Raw genomic sequence first — 20,512 nt, forward strand, 5'->3', positions numbered from 1 at the left:
GGAAAGAATGCACAGTGCCCTTAACAGGGAGTCGCAGCATTAATTCCTCGGCTATGAGGAATAGGGGCTCACAACACATTTGCGCCAGTACATGTGTGTTGGTATACGTGCAAACACAGTTATTGCATTTTCATTGTTCGAATTCTGACTGTATCCCAGGAACTCTCATAGAAACAAACATACGTAATCCATAACATTAAAAATCATACATGAATATCTTGATATGGGAGCAAGGCAAGCCTGTGAATTCATGGAAAAGTCTGTCTGTGTGTGTGTGTATGTATGTATGTATGTGTATATGTATGTGTGTGTGTGTGTATGTATATGTATGTATATATATATATATATATATATATATATATGTGTGTGTATATGTATATGTGTATATATATATATATATATATATTTATATTACACACACACACACGTGTATACATAAACCATGCTGTTCCCATCCAGTTGGCTTCAAACTATTTGGGGTAAATGTTTCTCTGCAAATAATTGTTTCCATGTAAAATCTGGCAGTGACACTTCAGAAATTTCAGAATGTTATTTGTCTGTTCAATATTGGCATTCCTCTCTAGAACAGCTCTGGACTGGCAGTGGTGAAACAAGGTTTATTGTAAGAACTTCCAGCACCCCAGGCCATGGAATGAACAGCTGCTATGATTCAGCTTAGCCATATGAACCACAGCGGAAATACTCTTATAAAATGATGTGGAAACAGAAATAGATCAGTGTTTTTATATTCACTTGGTTAGTGATGTGTGTTGGAGTCTTCACTGAATGGAAAATGTAGAGACTGGTTCTATGGAGCAGGACTAGTCAGCGGTAGCATGTCTGGAAGGGCTTTGTGGCCAGAAATATGTTTAGTGTGTATATGTGCCTTTATACCTGTGGCCACAAAGATGCTGCACAGCGAGTTTATAAAACCCATAACCGGCAATTTCCACTATTGCACTTTTGTTTTCTTTTTTAAATATGAAGAAGCTGGGGCGGTCTATATGCATGTAAATAAAGAGGCACATAGGTTTATATAGATGCACACAAGTAACAAATGTACAGATAGAGGTATGTATATAAACATGCATTTGTGTGTATGCGCACACAGGGCAACTCGCCACCCTGTATGTTGATAGATCTCAACTGTCTGACATTGTTATGGAGAAAAACCCCAATGATTTGAGGTGCTGCTTATATGTGCCCCCTGCCCTTCCTATCATTCCTGCGTGAGTAGTTAAACCTTTCAGAGCTGTTATATATCGAGCATTATTTATATCGCGCTGAGAGGATTAAACTGCCGTCTAACGGTAATTTAGGGTCTTTGATCCTGGACATTTCTTTATTTTAAAGCAGGGGTGGTCGATGTTTCTTGCCAACTGCAGTGAAATATATTAATCTATAAAGCCACTTTCTGACCTTGCTTATTAACCAAGGCCCGAGTTTACAGGAGACATGAAGTTTTAGCTCTTCAACTTAATCAACAAGGAACAGTCCTGGTTAAGAGTCTTTTGCTGGGATGCCCTGTAAAGTGTCAAGTCCCATTGATGTAACTACGGATGATGGAGGGCTAGCCAACCTCTTTTTACAAGGTAATCTCGCTGGGGTTGCTCCTTTTTGAATAGTAAAGTGGAGTAACCCCCGGAGACTTTTGTAAGGCACGCTGGTCGGAAGGAGCGCTGCAAATGGCTCGCTAATACAAGCCTTATAGGTCACTCACTTGATTCTGCTTTCTATTTTTACATAAATGGAGTGAATAACTGGGTGGTGGTGAGTGGGTCTCTGTCTAATTATTCTTCTATATAACTGTACAACAGCAATTACATGACATTGGCAAATTGTGTTTGTATATATGATAATAAATATTATATCCTGAGCCTAGTGCCCTGAGAGATCTATCAGAAAAGGAAAGGGTAGCATGCACTGTTCAGGTCTGTATGTATAACATGGAAAGTACAAATGGGTACGATAATGTATGCACATAAAATGCATTTTGGGAATATGAATGAACACTTGTAGAATCGCATGTTTGAATAATGTGTTCTGGTGCAAGATATTACATTTGGGGCAGTGGGCAGTGACATTCCTTCGCTTCCTGCATTACGCGCTCTTTATGGCCAACTCATCCCTACAGGAGTGCTGCTGATTCATTTACAGCTCTGTCGCTGAGTAAAATGTTTTCTTCTATAGGTAAAATAAGACTTAACACAAGCAATGCATTATGAAAACAGCTTAAAATGTTTTATGAGGCATGAGAAGGTTTAACCCTTTCAGTGCTAACCACATATGTGATACATGGTTGGCGAATTGGATCCCAGGTGCCAATCATGTATCTCATCACAATTGGGCTATTAATAGATAGAATAATTTTTTCTGAACCTGTCAACCTTTTACAACATAATACAATGGATTCCTCCTCATTCAGCAAATTTGCATCGGGTAACAGGTTTTGAATGGTTTATAATGGTGTGTTCCATAACCTTTTTATTTTTTAGAGTAAAACCAGAGAGTTGGATCTGTAGTGAGTAGGTATAATCAATATTTATATATTGTTTTAAGTTATTCCTTTAGATGGATTATCAAATTATACACTTTAATGCATGTGACAGCTAAGTGTCCTCTCTAAAACTTTCTAAATTGCAACAGCATGGAGGGATTTGGCACAAGTGCCATACAAGACAGCTGTAGCACTGGCTTGTGAGAGGGAGGTCACTTTGTAGGGGCTATACATTGTAAAGCTGAAAATGTATTATGCATTTTGAATTTCTCTCACATTGTTTCTTTGCTGATGGTAATATTGCATAGGTAAAGAAACTTCAAGTACGGCTGCTTTGTGCAATGCACCCACGCACGCACATACGCTTCTCCATTATGTCAGAGTGATGTTGATGCATTCGTGTATGCACAACCTTTGGAATCAGAGAGGACATACTTGATGAATGTGAAAGCATGCACAGCACTCTGACGGGTTTATTGGCAGTTCCCAGGAACAATTATTTGTGTTTATATAATACATTTGCTAGCACAATGTACTGTATATACAATGCGCAGTACTTACCTGCAGTGGGCCCGTCATCCATGCTTGGATGACGTAAGTACTTACAAAGCACTTTAACCCTTTAATGCCCTAGAGGTGTACTGTTACGTCCAAAAAAAAAAAGAGTAGGACTTTGGTGTCCTGCTCTGTGTGATCAATACTAAGGCAATAAAATAAATACAATTACAAAAATAAAATGAGAACTATAGGAACCACAGTGATATCATCATGAAATCACGTCCGCACATCCCAAAAGTCAATCTACTTTCATATTTCGCTCTAAAAAGGATCCCTAGGTAAAAACATAAATATCACACACAATGGTATGTGATTTTTATAAAAGTTACATTTTTTTTTCACTGTTGAAATTGTTTGATTATCTATACTTGACCTATTCTTGATTACTGCTAATATTTTGTAAGTTGCAGCCTGTGTAGTGAATACAGGAATGTGATAATGAAGTCTATGCCCTGCATCTATTTTTGGTTGGGATAGCCATACAAATGCCTCAAAACCCTTAAATAAAAAAAATATCTATTTACATAGGTTTCTTAAAGGTGCAGTCTGTCCCAGGTAGCCTTACCAAATAAGAATGCTTATTAACATTGTGTTCTTTAAAATGTTAAAGCACTTTGCTGCAATGGACTGCCCATGTACAATGTGTCACTGCTGATACTGATCAGTGAGAGTGCTTCATGCATTTAAGAAATCTTAAAGTGGCTTCTCAGCTATTTGTATTAAAGTGCATATGCTGACTGGTATGTCCCTTCAAGGACAATAATATGTAAAATATAGCATTAGAGAAGGTGATTGCTCTCTAACTATCCGATTGCAGGAATCATGCTGATCCCGCTGCTAGTCTGACTGGAGATGCACCCAGATGCTCTCAGCACACCCCTGGAGTGGATCAGCTTTTGAGTTGGCAGAAAGTAAAGTACATAATTTAAAAAGTAGGCAGTTTTCTTATAATTCCCAGTACTATCTAAAACCCAAACAGAAGCCATTTTTTAATTTATGTTTGGAGTCTGTTTAAATCTATGAAACCACTGCGTCCAGTATCCCCTACACTTACTAGCAGACCTCTGGTCTTGTTGGATATCTATTATGCCTTTCCAGGTGAAACAGGTGATTATTGTTCATTTGTCCCAGGAAGGGACATGGCTATAGCGATATTTACAAATAGTCATGGCGCCCTTTAGATTTCTGTGTACACTCAGCACAGTCTTCAAAAGTATCAATGTGTCGATTATGGAGATCAGAGATCTCCCCTATAACCAAGCCTTTGAGCAGCAGCACACCAGGGCGACTGAGCGCCCAAGCTGCCAACAGGTTTTGGGGCAAGGGGACTTATGTTCTTCTCTTCTTATATTATCTGTTTAATTCATAACATAATAATGTCCTCAGGGATAAAAAGCAGAAAAATATTCATAGAGAATATATCCATCTGATCTGAGGGAGCCATTAGTTCGGCAAACATGCTGCTCTTGGAGGGTCTTGATCTTGGATGGTACTTTATATCACAGCACCATTATGGTTGAGATTTGCATACCTCCCAACTTCTATCACTGGGACACACAGATTTTGGACCAGGGGATTGTGGTCCTAAATTATGCTGTCCTGCTGACTACTGCAAAGCAGGACAGAGGTACAGCTTGGCAGCACAAAAGGATAGAGTGTCAAAATCTGAAGTTTTCCTGTTCAAATCAGGACAGTTGGGAGGTATTGGTTTTGAACCTGGGTAACAGAGATGCATTTAAGCAAGGACAAGACCCTAATACATAAATGTGAAGGCTGATGTATATTAGCCTGTAGTTGTGGGAGGGGCTATGGTTATTTAACCAACGCCTCTCCCTTCCACAGCTACGTTACAGCTCCTAACGTTGCCCTCCCTGCGTTAGGAGCTGGGGGGGCCTCTATTCGTTTCCTTTTATTTCCTCTTTTCTCCTCTATCCTTTAATTTTTCTATTTATGGGGTGGCCCTCTATAGGCCTACCTGGTACGTCGGTCATGGCACACCTCAGACCGAATGGACCCTCTCTGGGTCTTTGGTTCTCCGTTCCACTAATCCTATTCGTTTGCCCCTAACACAACAGTCCCAGACAATGTAAACCTAGTGCTGTATGTGATGATTTATACTTCAGAAAATACTATATTGCAGGAGCATGTAAACTCCTACATGCAAGTACATGTCTAAGTTTCTTTTTTTTTTTTAAGATGTGGTGCATTAAAGATATTGTTTTTGAATATTTTTCTGAGTTTTCCACATGAAGATATAATTATGTTATGGATGATACAAGAAGAGGAGAAGACTATAAAAGAAGATACTCCATTTTACATAAACATTTTTTTAAGTTTTTTTTATTTTTTGCATAGCTCTATAACCTTATCGAGTACCGTGGAATATGGATATGTATAAATGAGGGCCAGTAATAAGAACTCTATTGTTCCTGCTGCCTCACATAACGCCTCTGTATAATGTTTCATTGATTCAAATAATTGGTCTGATCACGTAAACCAGTCAATTTAAGGTGTATGCATATGATAAAATGTACCGTACAGCCTATCCTCTTGCCCCTTATATCCTATCCATATATAGTACTTCTATTTAGACTACTAATACACTACTCTAATGTGCAATATCTGCTAGTAGATCTTATTGTTCCATATAGCCAGTGTAGCACCATTTACATATAACCTTCCCTTTAACATCATGTATTGCTTTAAATAACCTCCAATAGGTCAATAAAATGTCTACCTTCTATTTTTGTTCTGATCCACACAACTTTTACCCATAATTCTAAAGTTAGACGCTGACACGCCGTTCCTATAACTACATTACATGATTCATTGTGAACCAAAACAATTCTGTAGGTTGGACTAACTGAACAGCATTATCTGTACAGCCAGTTGTAAGGAAAGTACTAAGTAATCTATACATTTCTAACATTTAACAGATATTCTTAATATACATTATACAAAAATCATGTTAATTAATACATATAAGCTGCTGACCTAATAATAAAAATGGATATAGTTTAATTATTCAAAGAGAAAATGGAGTAAAAATGATGAGTTTCTTTGTCAGGTGTATACAAATAAAATCTATTATCTTTGAACTAATAATATATATTGTGCGCTACCGGGCAATGAGGTCACTTTCAGTAACCTCCCATTCAACATGCAACATTTTTTTTTACTGTGAGTTCAGGGATATTATTTGTATGATGGACCTAACACATACCAAGATCCCTTGCAGCTCCTGGGATAAGGTGTTTGCCCACTTGTCACCTTAAAAAAAAAATACGTGAACCTTCTTGAAACCTGACCTGGTACGTAATGGATCTGGTCTACTTATGTTGCTCTATCATCTCATGAAACGGTATTGATCATTTACAGATGAACTGCCTGCCAATCTTCATTAAAAGGATTAAAAAAATACATTGCAAGATATAAGAATGGTCAGAATTTCATCATAGTAAATAGATGTATCATCTGTCGCCCAGTTTGGTAGGAGTGGTGCAGGGGGACTGCAAGATCACCATCAGCTGACTTTTCCTGACTAGAGCCACTCTCAGCTGGTCTTTCATAGCCTCAATCTTCATCTCCAGCTCTTTCAGTTCCTTCGCTTTGTTACCCCGTCCATTCTCACATGGACTATCCTTAATATTTGCATTCTCCAGCTTAAAGTGTACTCTCTTCTCCTGGCGGATAGGGGTCCGTCTCAAATTGTTCCAAACAGACTGAGGCTCAGCTGGAACATCTTTCTGAAGGTTACAGCTGTCAGAGGGAAAACATAAAGTGTCTTACTAGAAGAGGGATGAATTCAGACTAAGAGGAGTGCTAACAAGAGAGCATAAAGGGAATACGATAAATGATAAATAAAGGTGGAGACAGGACCTAAGAAGAGTTGAGAGAGAACAGAAGTAGTAGCAATGTCTTACTGGATGGAAGAGATTGTGGAACAACAAAAACAGAAAAAGTCAAAGTAGGCAAAGTGTATTCGTGTATTATCCATAAACATAAAATCATGAATAAATAGATGTGTGGATGTTGTGGATGACAACTTTCTTATACTCTAACCAGGGCTCGACAAATCCCAGGCGCCAGGTCGCCATGGCGACAGAATTTTGTCCTGGCGCCTAGGTTTTGTCAGCCTCTTACATCCATAAAAAATGTGGATGTAAGAGGCTGAGTAACCACACGGGGGCGCTGCTGCTGCTGTCTGCCCAGGAGTCTGGGCAGACAGCACAGCCACTCAGAGCCCGCCCCCGAGCCTGAGATCACTCCCACGGAGTGATCCTGTAGGCTGAAACCGCGGTTGCTGCAAAACCAGCAATCGTGTTATCAGCTGCCACAGGCAGCTTCAGGGAAGGGGGTTGTGTGTTGATTGGTTCCCCACACAAGTGTGGGGACCTGACCCAACACCCCCCTGCTGCCTGATCGCTCCATGAGAGCGACAGTGCAGCGTTAACCCCTTCAATGCCACGATCGCGGCATTTAGGGGTTAATTCCCGTTTTGTACGGGGCTCTGCTGCTGGTGGTCTGCCTGGAAGCCCAGGCAGACCAGCAACAGCAAAAACTAGCCCCCACAAGCCCTTTGATGATTCCTGTAGGCATGGAAGCCTACAGCAGTCATCAAAGACTCCCCTCCCTGCAATGGCTGGTCTATAGACCAGCAATTGAGTCCCAGCTGCCAGAGGCAGCTTCAGGGACAGGGGAGAAGGTTCTTTGGTCTCCACATGAGTGTGGACACCAGCCCCAACACCCCCCTGCTGCCTGATCGCTCCATGAGAGCGACAGTGCAGCGTTAACCCCTTCAATGCCACACTTGTGTATGACACATTCGTGGCATTGCAGGGGTTAACATTTTTCCCCACAAGCTTGTGGGGACTAAATATCAGTCAATGCTGTGCTCCAATGGAACATCAGCATCGAAAGAGTTTAAAAAAAAATAAAAAAAAAACAGCACTGACCTGAAAGTCCAGGGTGCTTCCAGGTCAAACGCTGTGAGTTTAGTAAGTGGGCTGATGATGATCCGATCACTCCTAACCAACTGTTAGTTTAAAAAAATCCTGGCTCCTAACTTTTTTACCTGGCGCCTAGATTCACAACAAATTTGTCAAGCCCTGACTCTAACAATACAGTTTTTATGTGTAATTGAGTGTACTGATACACATTCAAGATTTCCTCACCGTTTGTCCGGCTTAGGTGGATGCACATTGTCATTTTCACAGTTTGTGTTCAAAGCTCGATGAATTTTCTGCCGAGAAGAAAAGTTAAGGAAAGCTAGCAAATAAAATGTGGAAACGATTAAAAAATGATGCCCATGTAGGTGTTAGGGAAAATACATTTGTAATATACACAGCTCATCCACAAGTGTGTTAAATAAAACTAAGCTTTAAGGGATGACACTAAAATTATTTTTATGTATACTAAGGTACTGAACAGCATTCATGTATATCAGTGCATATATCCTTTATTATTGGAACACCAGGAAGTGTAAGCATGAAACATGGAACAGAGCTTCTACTGATATCAGCTGGTCATCATGTGTATGCTAGCTGACCATCAATTTTTAGTAAGATGTTTGACTGGCTGCTACTTGGCCCACTGATTTCAATGGAAGCTTAGTTCAGCGTAACAGAGAAAAGGTCTTAAAAGGGGTGGGACGAATAGCTGAGGCTCGGCCATTGGGTGGCGATGTGCATGCACGCCAGCCCCTTTAATTTCATTAGGCGCCGGCGGCCGGGAGAATGTTGTTCTGACGGCCGCCCAGCCCACGGACCTGCAGCCCCACCTGGGAAAGTCCAGCCCTGGCCTCACCCTTCCTTTGCCCCTGCAAAGCAGGACAGAGGAAGGGATAGGCGGGACAGAGACCCAAAATCGGGACTGTCCCGCCTAAATCGGGACAGTTGGGGGGCATGCAATATTCCCTTAGTTTCACATTGTTAGAATTTTTTTTGTCCATATTAGATTTGTGGATCCAAATTTGTACAAATGTCCGAAAAAGAGTAGATACCTCAATGAAAGAAACGAAGATGAAGCAGAGCTCTGAATTATCATTTGCATTTTATTGCCTATGTACTCTCACTCACTCTAACGCTTACTCACACTCTCTCTCAATGTCCCTCTACCTTCTCTGCTGACTGCGATTTGAAGAAAGGAGGAGAGGCTGTCCCAGTGGCTCCACCGTTATGCAGTAGTACTTAAAGAAGGCAGAATAATTAAAAAATACTTCTCTCAAAAACGCAATATTTTGGCCTCTTTGAGTATTTCTGCAAAAGGCAGAGCCAGGGCACACCCCACTGAGATAGCCTCTCCTTCATTCCTCTAATTGGAGGAAAGGGTCAGGGCGAAGGCTCTGTCCTTCTCAGGAAGTGGCCCAGAAGACCTGGTTAATGGAGCTGGTACCAGGGAGAAGTGGACAATGAATGAAGACAGACGAAAGGAGACAGTAGAACAAGCAGCAAGAAGGCAATAGAGGAATCAGAGCTGTGGAAAAGGAGACGGATACAAAATGGTCGTGGGAGAAGGTAGGGAGACATTGAGAGAGTGCTTCAGAGAGTGTGAATGAGAGTTTGAGAAAGCGTGAATGTGAATGAGAGTGAAAAAGAGCATTCATCAGAGATATTGAGTGTGACAGGGAGGCTGGGGACATCTGTGCATGTATAAAAACACAGTGAATTGCTTAGTAATAGCAATATAGGTTAGAATTCCTGATTATGATATTCATGCTCACCTGACTGGTATGAAGCCAGTATTTAAATCTGCGCCTCCTCTTGATGCGGGGCAGAATTAGATAAAAGACTACCCTCTCGCCAAGTGAAGTGAGGAGTGACCCACAGAATCCAATGCAAAGGAGAACAAACAGGCCGGAAAAATGATATATACCCATCTGGAGTGTCTGCAGAACAGAAAAGCAGTCTCTGGTACAACAAAAGAAATTCAAGAGCGGACAATAACGTGTCTCCTATAAACTATTGATTTAAATCTCATATAGACCAATCTATATATTAGCAGTCTATAGGATATATATATATATATATATATATATATATATATATATATATATATATATATATATATATATATATAAGCTTATACATTAAACAAATAAATAAATAAGCAAATTACTTTTTAATGTAAGTGGCTGATCACAAAATAACATTACTGTCAGCTTCTTATGGGTTTTTTTGTTTGCATTTTCTGATTGTTTTCATAAACATGTTGTTTTTGGATTAAAAGTTACATTTTACATATTTGTTTTGCACTTTTCCCCTTTTTCTGTGATTTCTCAGTGGGCTATTTCCAAATACATTTTAGTGCAAGTCTTTGGATAGATTACCCTGATATTGTTTGTTTTACCTCTGTAAATTGACTACACCATTCAGTGGAGCTTCAGAGAATAACATAGAAATGCTCAATGTATGCTCTCTAAAAAAAAATGAAATAAAAATAAAACAAACAAAATGAATTTCCCTACAGGAAACTACTGTACCTATCTAATTGCCGGTAAAATGGACTGATGGGGTATTACCTCAGTCACAGCAAAGACCCTCTTTCCACAGGGTACCATTTTGTACCACTTGTCATGGAGTGCATCCATGAACCCAGACGATTTGTAGCGACTGATGAACTCTGAAATGTTTGACGTTAGAGGTGAGTTCTGGGGCAGCCCTATTCCATAACCTACAAAAGGAGAAATAACAAGTCAGGAATGTGTTAATTACACTTTTTTTTAACCCCTTAATGACAAAGTCCATACATGTACAGACTCACAATGCATTGTTTTTAATGGGTTTAAGGACAACCCATTAAGGGGTTAAGGCATGTGGGTGGCAAAATTCAAATAAAGGGGGCTTATTTGTTGGGCTCAGACAGTCCAATACAATACAACAGAAAATTAACTGGACCCTGCGCAAAATCTGTGACACAAAAATTCACTATGTGAAGAAAAGCAAAAATATTTACATACTTACAAAAATGATATCTCAAAAGTGACCATAAACAAAAAAATAGTGTAATATTGTCAAACAAATAAATGCAATCAATAGAGAATAAATGGTTAAACATACGATTGTAAACGTGGAGCTGCGTATAAAGGTGTTTCAAAAAGATGAGGATCTGATCATTTTTGAAAAACCTTTCCATATGGTCACTTTTGAGACATTGTCTTTGCATGGTGAATTTTTGTGTCACAGATGTGCCCAGGGATCATTTTTATTGTCTTTAAAATTCAGCACCTGTAAATTCAACATTATCCCACCTCTTGGACCGGTACAGTTATAACCACTTTCCTTACCTTCTATAGCAAAGGGTTTGCCCACTGTGAGAAGTTTGCAATCAGAGTCAATGGATACTTCATAATCCAGTAGGGCTTTATCCATGATAAAAGCATTGAGTATCGGTGGATCAGTCCTGTAAGAAAAATAAGACATTTATCATCTCTAACGGCTCTGCTTTATAGGGTATATTATATTATATATATATATATATATATATAGTGAGTCATTAATATTTGCAAGGAACGTTATTAGGGGCAGAGTAGTAAGAACTCTTGGCTTACTATACCCTTGGCTACATAAGTGCAGCAGAAGGAAACTAAGTTCACTATGAGAATAGTAATGTAAAAGCAGTTGGAGGCGCACTGTTTGATTACCCCTGTCCTACTATTCAAGCCCTGTGTATTTAGTTCCTGACATCTAGGAGAACTTTACATTAACTGGTAAAGCAAAATCCAGATATAACTTGTCAAGGAAGCTAGCAGACAAAATAGCTGCCTGGATAAAAATACATCTTGAAAAGGAAATAGCTATGTTTCACTGCTAAAAAATGTATTTATTGCCGTTGACCCATTTTGCCATCTTTTCTACTGCTATATATATATATATACAGACACTTGTGCAATATGATTATGAACTAAAAAGTTAACTACATTTTAAAGTCTGTATTGAGCTTACGTTATTTTGTAAAGAATTAACTCTCATCAAGTTCTTCTACATTGGAGCAGTACTGAATGTCGGAGGGGGAGTTGTAGTTCATAACTGGTAGAGTGCCAGATATTGTACACAAAGGTAATTTTGCTGCTTCCTACTGTTAAAGAATACATCATATAAAATTACCAAACAACTATTACACCCCCTCTAATTCCCTTTCAGTAATGGACTGATGCTGTGCGTGAGGTTGCCTCCTAATGACTTCAGTGATCTCAGTAACACCCCTGTCACCCTGCACCAAAAACCAGTGTAGATACAGATGTATCAGCAGGGCTGCTCCAAGATTTCTAGTGTGAATTTTGTTTCTGAGGTCTTCCTTTCTAGAGGCACTTGCTTGGAAACACAGAAAAGCACCTTATGGCAATACACATTATACACTCTACATTTTGGGATGTCACCTAGTCTGCGTGTGTTGCAGGGCCGTACCTCTTACGCTAAGTATGTCAAAATCAGCAAAGTTGATACTGTCTCAGTATTAAGTGATGGGAGTCATGCTGTACCACCGTCCGTGTCTGGCTCACTATATAATAATGGGAGTCACGCTGTACCGCCGTCTGTGTCTAAATAATTATATAATGATGAGTCATGTGGATTCTCACAGTCTGTGATGATTCTCACCATAATCACACAAATAAGTTCCAAAAATAATGGCCTAACCATTAAGGCAAGCATGATCAATCCATAAATTTGAGGGTGGGTGCAGTGGCACCGGCAGGGGGGGCCAGAGGGGGCCATGGCACCCCCTACATCATGCTGTGCCCCCCCAATTGAAACGCCATCTTTTTTTTTTGTAATAGACGCGGAGGAGAGAGAGAGGCGCCGAACGGTCGCTGAGGAATAAGTTTTCAGAAACCGTTCGGCGCCTCCCACTCTTCTCCGCGAGGTCTCTGCCTTGGTCGCAGTGCCGGCATTTCAAGTTGAGCGCCGGTATATGATGTCATATCCGGCGCTCAACAGTGAAGCCGCGCACACTGCGGCAGAACCAGGGAGACAGGGACTTCGCGATCGCACTGCTGGACTTCTACAAGCCCAATGTAAGTGAACGTCGAAGGGGTTAGAGAGTAAGAAGAGGTAGATTGGGAGGGAGAGGGGGTAGTTAGGATAGATAGGGAGGGAGTAGATAGGGAGGGAGAGGCGGTAGGGAGGAACAGAGAGGGGTTAGATAGGGTAGATAGCGAGGGAGAGGGGGTTAGATAGGGTAGATAGCGAGGGAGAGGGGGTAGATAGGGAGAAAGGAGGGTGGCATGAATATTGAAATAAAGAGTCAGAATGAGAGAGAGAATGAATGGATTAATGTGTGGATGCATTAATGAATGTGTAAATAATTTGTGTGAAAGAATAAATGATTGTGTGAATTAGTGAGTGACTGTAAAAGTGTTTGTGAATCATAGGTGTATTATTGATTTGTCAAAGATGGCACAGGTAGCGTGTTTATGGGACAAACATGGCATACGTTCAGCTGTTTGGGGACAATGTTGACTCATGCTGGGCTGTTTGGCGACAAAGATGGCACGTCCTATGTACGTGTAATTTGGGTGCTGGTCAGGTTCTATGTGGGCAATATGGACGCCAGGGTTGGCTTTGGGGTGTGTGACCAGTGATCTATGCCTGTAATTTAGGGGGGGGGTTTATCTATACCTTTAATGCAGAGTTTATATGTAATTTACAATTCATATGTACCTGCAAAGCTGGGTTTTGTGTTATTCTGTTGATCTGTATCTGCTATATTTCCATACATTATTTATGTTTACCTGCAAATATAGGATTTGTATGTCTTATTCAGTTGATCAATACCTGGAGTGCTGTTTCCATGTGTTGTTTATTTGATCTATACCTTCAGTGCTGAGTGTACATGTGATTTCCAGTTGATATATACCTGCAATTCTGGGTTTGTGTGTTCTGTTGGTTTATACCTGCAATGCTATGTTTCCACACATTATTTATGTATACCTGCAAATACAAGGTTTTTTTTATCTCATTCAGTTGCATGTGCTGTTTTCATGTGTTGTTTATTTGATCTATACCTGAACTACAGGGTGTAAGTAAAAGAGCGGTATGGTTTAGTGAATGAGGGGACAAAGAGACTCATGGGGATGATTACAGGGGAGAGGAACTCTCAATGTCACGGTGCAGTCAGAAGGAGGGAAGACTGCATGCAAGGAAGCGTTGAGCGGGGCCCAAGGAAATGCTTGGGTAGGGTCCAATTTCAATATAAAATATATTGGCAGCAGGTTCTAATATTTTTATATATATATATATATATATATATATATATATATATATATATATATATATAGGCAGCAGGGGCTAATATTTATTTATATATTGGCAGCAGGGTCTAATATTTATTTATATATTGACAGCAGTGTCTAATATTAATATATATTGGCTGCAGGGGCTAATATTAATTTATATAGGAAGCAGGGACTAATACTATATATATCGGCAGCAGGGGCTAATATCAATATATATCCGCAGCAGGGGTTAATATTAATATATATCGGAAGCAGGGTGTAATATTTCTATATATCGGCAGCAGGGTCTAATATTTATATATATTGTCAGCAGGGGCTAATATTAAAGAATGAAAAATAACTGCCAGTTTAGCTGTTATTTTGAAATCATATTTCAATCACGGTCTTTACCATTATGTAGTTAAAAATGCACATCTAATGTATTTATATATCTATCTATATTTATATAGATATATATATATATATATATATATATATATATATATATATAGTGTATATGTGCCGTTTTATAATTGGCCCCCCTACTTTGGTCCCTGGCCCCCCATGTGCCCCCCTAAATATAAAAACTGGAAACGCCACTGGGTGGGTAGCTGTGAATTGTGACGGGCCGTTAGGCTTTTCAAATCCTATATGCACCTGCAGCAACAGCAGTTGAGAAACACACTGGAACATCCCCTATCGGATTTGGGGCATGATTGACAGGCTTGTGTGAGCATCTTCACAGATACCCTGTGCTCCAGATCAACACTACTATTGTCTGCAGCATAAAGAGTGGTGTATAACAGACAAGTGTTGATTAATTCACTTACTAGAGGGACAGTCAATGTAGTTTGCTTCACTAATCCATAAGCATATACTTTCATTTTAAAGTTCAAGCATTATATAACTGCTACTCACTTCAACATACGCACCCCGTCTGATGTAGACGGGACACTGAATCTGCGCATGTAGTTGTGCATTTCGGGAAAACTTTTCTTTATATATTGCTCTGCACTGCTTTCCCACACTGTACCAAAGCGGAAGCCCTGAGAAGGGTGATGGAGCTGTAACAACAGATAAACATATCTTATAAATTGCATAGTTCATATAAAAATAACTGACATTTTAACAATTAAACTATATATATATATGCACTATGCACCTTAGGGTCATGGATTCCTGATAGAGCTTCAAAGGTTTTGTCTCCCACCATCACTGCAGCCAGGTTTGCTGTATAGCTGGACAGTACAAGAAGACAGAAAATGGCCCAGAGGTTCATGAGAACTCGACCTGTGCAACATTTGGGAGTTTTACTAGACACAGTCCTCCCAAAGAGGATGGCATAACAAAGGGTAAGAGCAGAAGAATAGGAGAAGATCTTCAAACGGTTGCGGCCATGGGGCGTCATCCCATATGGACTTTTCCACTCGTAGAATGTAAGGAACAATGCAGTGAGGTGCAAGGCAACAAATATTCCTACCCACATTGTCCAGTGCAATGGCCACATGAATGCTCCAATTGGGGAAGCAGTGTCTTGCATACGAACTAGGATGCCCAAACTGGTTGAATAAAATGGACTGGTGAAATCTATAACAGTGCTACGTGCAGAGTTTATGCTGAAGGATGTGACAGCCATGTGGGCAGCTCCACTCAGTAAATCTCCAACTAATCCTGTCCAGCGCTCGCCCTTTCTCGCCCCGTATTTCCCATCTCCAACAATGTACAGCTCAAATTCAAACTGCAAGTCCTCAGATAGCTTTTCCAGCAAGTCAATACAGTAGCCATAGCAGCAAGTCTTGTATTCAAAAGGCACTGAGCCATTTGGTGAGTTGAGCTCTTCAAAGAGTATGTTGAGCAAAGCAGTGCTGTTTGTCCGCGGATCAAGACACATCTGGCCAGCTGGGCAACTGCCATCTGCATCCACCTTACGAGTAAACACAAAGGGGTGCTCAACCAGTGTAACCACTCTGAGCTTTGTACGTGCAGACACCTCTGCTGGTGGTTCTCGCTGCTGCTGTATGCGCTTTTGCCATAAACCCTCTTCCACCTCCAACTTGCCTTCATTCCAGGCACCCACAGTAACCCAAGTTGGATCCCCCAGTGAGTCACTTACTAAACTCCAAATTTTGTAGTGATGATCCGTGTGGATAATATTGGCGTCCATAACATAAACATGTCCTGTTTGTCCAGTGAAGGATGTATTGGCTAAAAATCTGTGGGGAAAAGAGATATCATCAACAAAAGCTAAGAAAACATTCTAATTATGAAAGTGGAGCTGGGTGTCCGGATGAAGGCAACACAAAAGCTGGTAAGGAATTAAGGATGTCTACTGTATCTGTTAAAAAAAGAATAGAATTAAATTGTTTGGTCCTTCTTGACCCTCCTTGGGACACCTACATTTATCCAGTCATCCATGATTAATATGTATGGCTACAGTATAGGAGGAGCATATTCTGTACACCATTGCTTTGATTATATTGATATCGACATAATTATAAAAAATGGCAACAGTATTTATTTGGTCAGTAGTTTTATTTGAACCTGTTTATTTTGACGTAGTCCACTTTCTTCTATCTGATTATATCTGATCCATACATCTCTTTGCTGTGAAGATACATGTGATGTAATCTCACAGCCAATCATTTATCCATGAAATATAGACAGTATGTTCCAATGAACCCAATCCATTCATTATTCAGTGATGTGTGCAACGTTTAAATAAATGCAGAATAATTAACATACTCAAATTCGATTTGCAAAAACAATGTTTTGTTTTGGTGCGTTTCTCCTTGAGGAAACAGGTTCACTTGGGACAATTCACACATACTGTATGTTATAGGTGGTTGTCATACTAGTAGTAAAAATTCTTTTAAAGTCAGAATATAGACTTCTGTAAAGATCCCAATTACAGAATTAATGCACGTAAAAAGCACAAGAAACAGATCTGATTGCATCTGTTTCTTTCGTGTCTATCCTCATATGTATGGTTTCTTACCTGGACAGGTACATGCCAGAAGACTCACTGTTTACTGCATGCTTGTCATTGCAGTTCCTCATGCTCTGTATTAGTGCAAGATCTGGTCTTACCCGAACAGCACTCGAAATAGCTCTAGTAACAAGCCCAACAGCATCCCTTATAAATTTTTCCAAGCTTGGTCGACTGACTTCACCATAAGCTAGCAGTCCTGATGGCATTCCATATGTCTGCATTTCTTCCACATTAAGCGGATGTCCTATCATCCAGTGAAACTCATGTGCTTCCAATCCAAACTCCCTTGCTGCATGAAAAACTAGAGAGGAACGACGGGCATCACACCCATGAAGTAGCAAGGGGGCATGAGGATCACTTAAGGTCTCAAATTGCTGCTGCAGGTAAGTAGCTACAGAAGAATCATCCAGGGTGTGAATACTAAGCACTGCTTGGGTCACTAGAGTAGTGTTTGTGGTTAGGTAGTCCAGTATACTAGCACTGTCCCAAGGATAGCAGGTAATGAGGGTCATTTCCTCCCCACTGCTGTTTTGTAGAACACTGCTCAGAACTTCCATAAGAGCTTGTGCTGAGCCTCTGGTGTCCATTCGAAGGTGGAAGGAATTCTACAAAAAGAATGAATCAAAAATACAGATGCATTAAGTGTCCAAAGAGCTCCCCTCTTATTTCCTAGAGGTGTCCTTTCATATGATGGGTTGCACAAGACTATATTTTAAAATGTTGCTTAGCTCTTAGTTCACCATGTATACTTGAATGCACAGTACAATGTCCACACGTCCCCAGCTGACCTTAATTGTCCTTACACAAGCAATTGAGGAATCAGTCTAATAACACCATGAACCTCTGAATACCACAATAAACTACAAACCTTTTAAGCAGATCATAAAACACGACTGACTACCTTCTACTATCACCTAGTCCTCCACAAACTGGTGATGTTCTTAATGACCTGGGCCATTACCAAATACTACCTATTGATTGTCCTAACAGTTGGCAGTTTTGCAAAACATTTGCTAAATAATTAGACATTGTATCTTACAGTAAGAGCTAAGGGTCACACTTCCCTATGCAAGATATCCGCCTGTATTGTAATATTCTTTGTATATGTGTATATTCTTTGCTGTCCAATGATTTTAAAGACAATTTACATTCTCAGTGAGAAAATACATATGTGTGCTGCATACACAAGGGACAGCATACCTTCAGTGTCCCACAATCAGCACGATATATAAGACCAACACATGCCATAAAGTGAACATTTTAAATTTGAGCACACAGACAAAACCAAATGTTCATGACATCTGGAGATTTATAGCATCCCATAAATGCATGTATAGGGCAGTATCAATAATGACTCACATATGTCTGACAACTCAGCACCAACTAGTTGGCACATATATCTGCTATCCAATGCAGATTAATACTGAGAAGACAAGACTGAGCACAAAAGGTATGAACCTGAGTGCTATACGTATGGGCAATATCTAGTGGGAACAGGTGTGCTGGACTTAAAATGTGGTAGTGAAAACAAGAAGAACACATGCAATTATGGTGGATAGTGGTTTACTCTCTGCCACATGTGAAAACTTGTATTGGGTTTGAAAGGGTAAACTGGCTAAGGGAAGGTATTCTTTTGGACTGTAAAATTGGTAAAAGGTTACAAAAAAAGCATAAGAAGACTAAGTTCGAGAAAATTGATAATCATGCTTGGGTATCTAAAACTACAAAAACTTTGATGAGAACAAGTTGGTCTGACAGGGTTACCTTGGTAGGCATTGGCATGATCTGCTCCTTTTCAAGGATACTGAGGAATGGAACCTCCAAAAAACTGGACAGGAACTCCAACTGGAGCAGCTCCTCCTGGGACTGCGGGAAAGCAAGAACTGCTGCCACCCCCTGTGCCACTAATGCTTGGCATAGCCATCGAGCCAGTGATGCTGGATCTCTTTCCCGAGGAGCTCCAGAGACCACCTCCAGACTCAGGTTATAGGGAAGCAAACTGCTACGGCTGATCCGGGAAAGAAAATTATGTATCCTGCTCTGAGACTGTCCTGCTATGGGCAACAGGGCACCAAGGCGGACTGTGTGCCCAATACGTGCAAGGATACGGCATGGCTGTGGGTGTCCATAGCATGGTATCAAACTGCAGATCATACCCAGGAATAAGCAGAGCCAGTATACAATATCCATGGAGTAAAAAAGGAGGTGGTGGGGAAAGTATTTGATGGTGGAAATGATGGATTAAGGGAAAGTGAAATGGAAGAAACAGAGAAGTAACAGAGAAAAAAAGAATGTAACAGGAGGCAAAGAAGCAGATAAAGATAAAGAAAGGAAAATGTAGTTACAATTGTAAGGTATGCCAGGGGAGGAATAGTGAGTGGAGGGAAAGCAGCATGAGTCCAAGAGGCATCAGGCTAAATACTGAAATGCAACAGCTCTGTTACTGTTAGCTGGAGTCTGGAGCTACTGACAGAGCAGAAGGAGGGGAGGGAGAAGAAGAGAAAAAACGGAGGAGAGAAGGTTAAAAATATTGATGAAAGGAAGGAAGGAAAACAAAAAAAAGATAAAACATAATGATAATACATACTGATAAATGGCTAAGTGAAAGGACGATGGAATAAAACTGCCAATCATTTACTGAAACTACACAGACGGGCATTGGCAGAGGGGGTTGTCAGGAGAAAAGGGTTGACAGGAGGACAGGGAAAGGGACGATGGAAGGAGTCATTTAAAGTTACATTTAAAGGGTCTGCTGCTGGCTTTTCATATGTCTCTGTCATCTCAGCATCGGAATCCATCAGCTGGGAAATGGGTCCCCTGGCTGTGCTGGCTCTCCGAGACAGACTGGAGCACAAAGTACAGGGGAAGGACAAGCGGCAGGCGGGGAGCAATAAGAGTAATGAGCATGACCAGAATATGCTGACTGATGGGGAGATTTGTTATAAAGTGTGTGTGGGGGACATATTGCACGGGGTCAGGGGTCAAGCAGAGGGTAAAGCACCCAACACAGCCACCTCCTATAATAAGTTACTTTGGCACAGCATTGCTTAGTGGGGATTGCGGGTGTTGGGGTGAGTGAAATGGTATGTTATTTTGGGTCAGGAGACTTTGCTGCCTGTTGGACTGTGCTGAATATAAATGGTATCCAAAGAAAAGCTAATTGGATGAAAGGAAACCTGCCAATATGAGATGGAGGAGATGATACAGAGCCAAGGAGAGGGAGAGCCGCAGAAGATTGTGAGAGGAGCAGAGAAAG

At 40.5% G+C, this 20,512-nt stretch overlaps 1 protein-coding gene across 1 annotated transcript; it reads right to left on the bottom strand.

Annotated features, from left to right (window-relative positions):
* Window positions 1-6,525: 6,525 nt before the first annotated feature.
* Window positions 6,526-19,446, bottom strand: LOC149289470 (glutamate receptor ionotropic, NMDA 3B-like). Its single transcript, XM_089490534.1, has 9 exons — window positions 19,021-19,446; window positions 17,263-17,861; window positions 15,430-16,480; window positions 15,186-15,331; window positions 11,340-11,455; window positions 10,575-10,726; window positions 9,777-9,941; window positions 8,230-8,297; window positions 6,526-6,814 (listed from the first exon to the last, which is right to left on the bottom strand). The coding sequence occupies exons 1-9, from the start codon at window positions 19,444-19,446 to the stop codon at window positions 6,526-6,528; spliced, it is 3,012 nt and encodes a 1,003-aa protein (XP_089346660.1).
* Between the last annotated feature and the right edge of the window lie 1,066 nt (window positions 19,447-20,512).

Source organism: Sceloporus occidentalis, unplaced genomic scaffold, assembly GCF_023333645.1.
Source record: "Sceloporus occidentalis isolate IW3139 unplaced genomic scaffold, rSceOcc1.0.p SCAF_45, whole genome shotgun sequence".
Taxonomy (NCBI): domain Eukaryota; kingdom Metazoa; phylum Chordata; class Lepidosauria; order Squamata; family Phrynosomatidae; genus Sceloporus; species Sceloporus occidentalis.

Bases quoted from the DNA above. Each gene is read 5' to 3' on its own strand.
- LOC149289470 (XM_089490534.1), bottom strand. From the start codon at position 19,446: ATGGATATTGTATACTGGCTCTGCTTATTCCTGGGTATGATCTGCAGT. The intron at 17,862-19,020 runs GTAACCCTGTCA...TTCTTTTTGTAG, and splicing joins TCATGCCAATGCCTACCAAG to AATTCCTTCCACCTTCGAAT. The intron at 6,815-8,229 runs GTGAGGAAATCT...TCCCTCTGACAG, and splicing joins CCACCTAAGCCGGACAAACG to CTGTAACCTTCAGAAAGATG.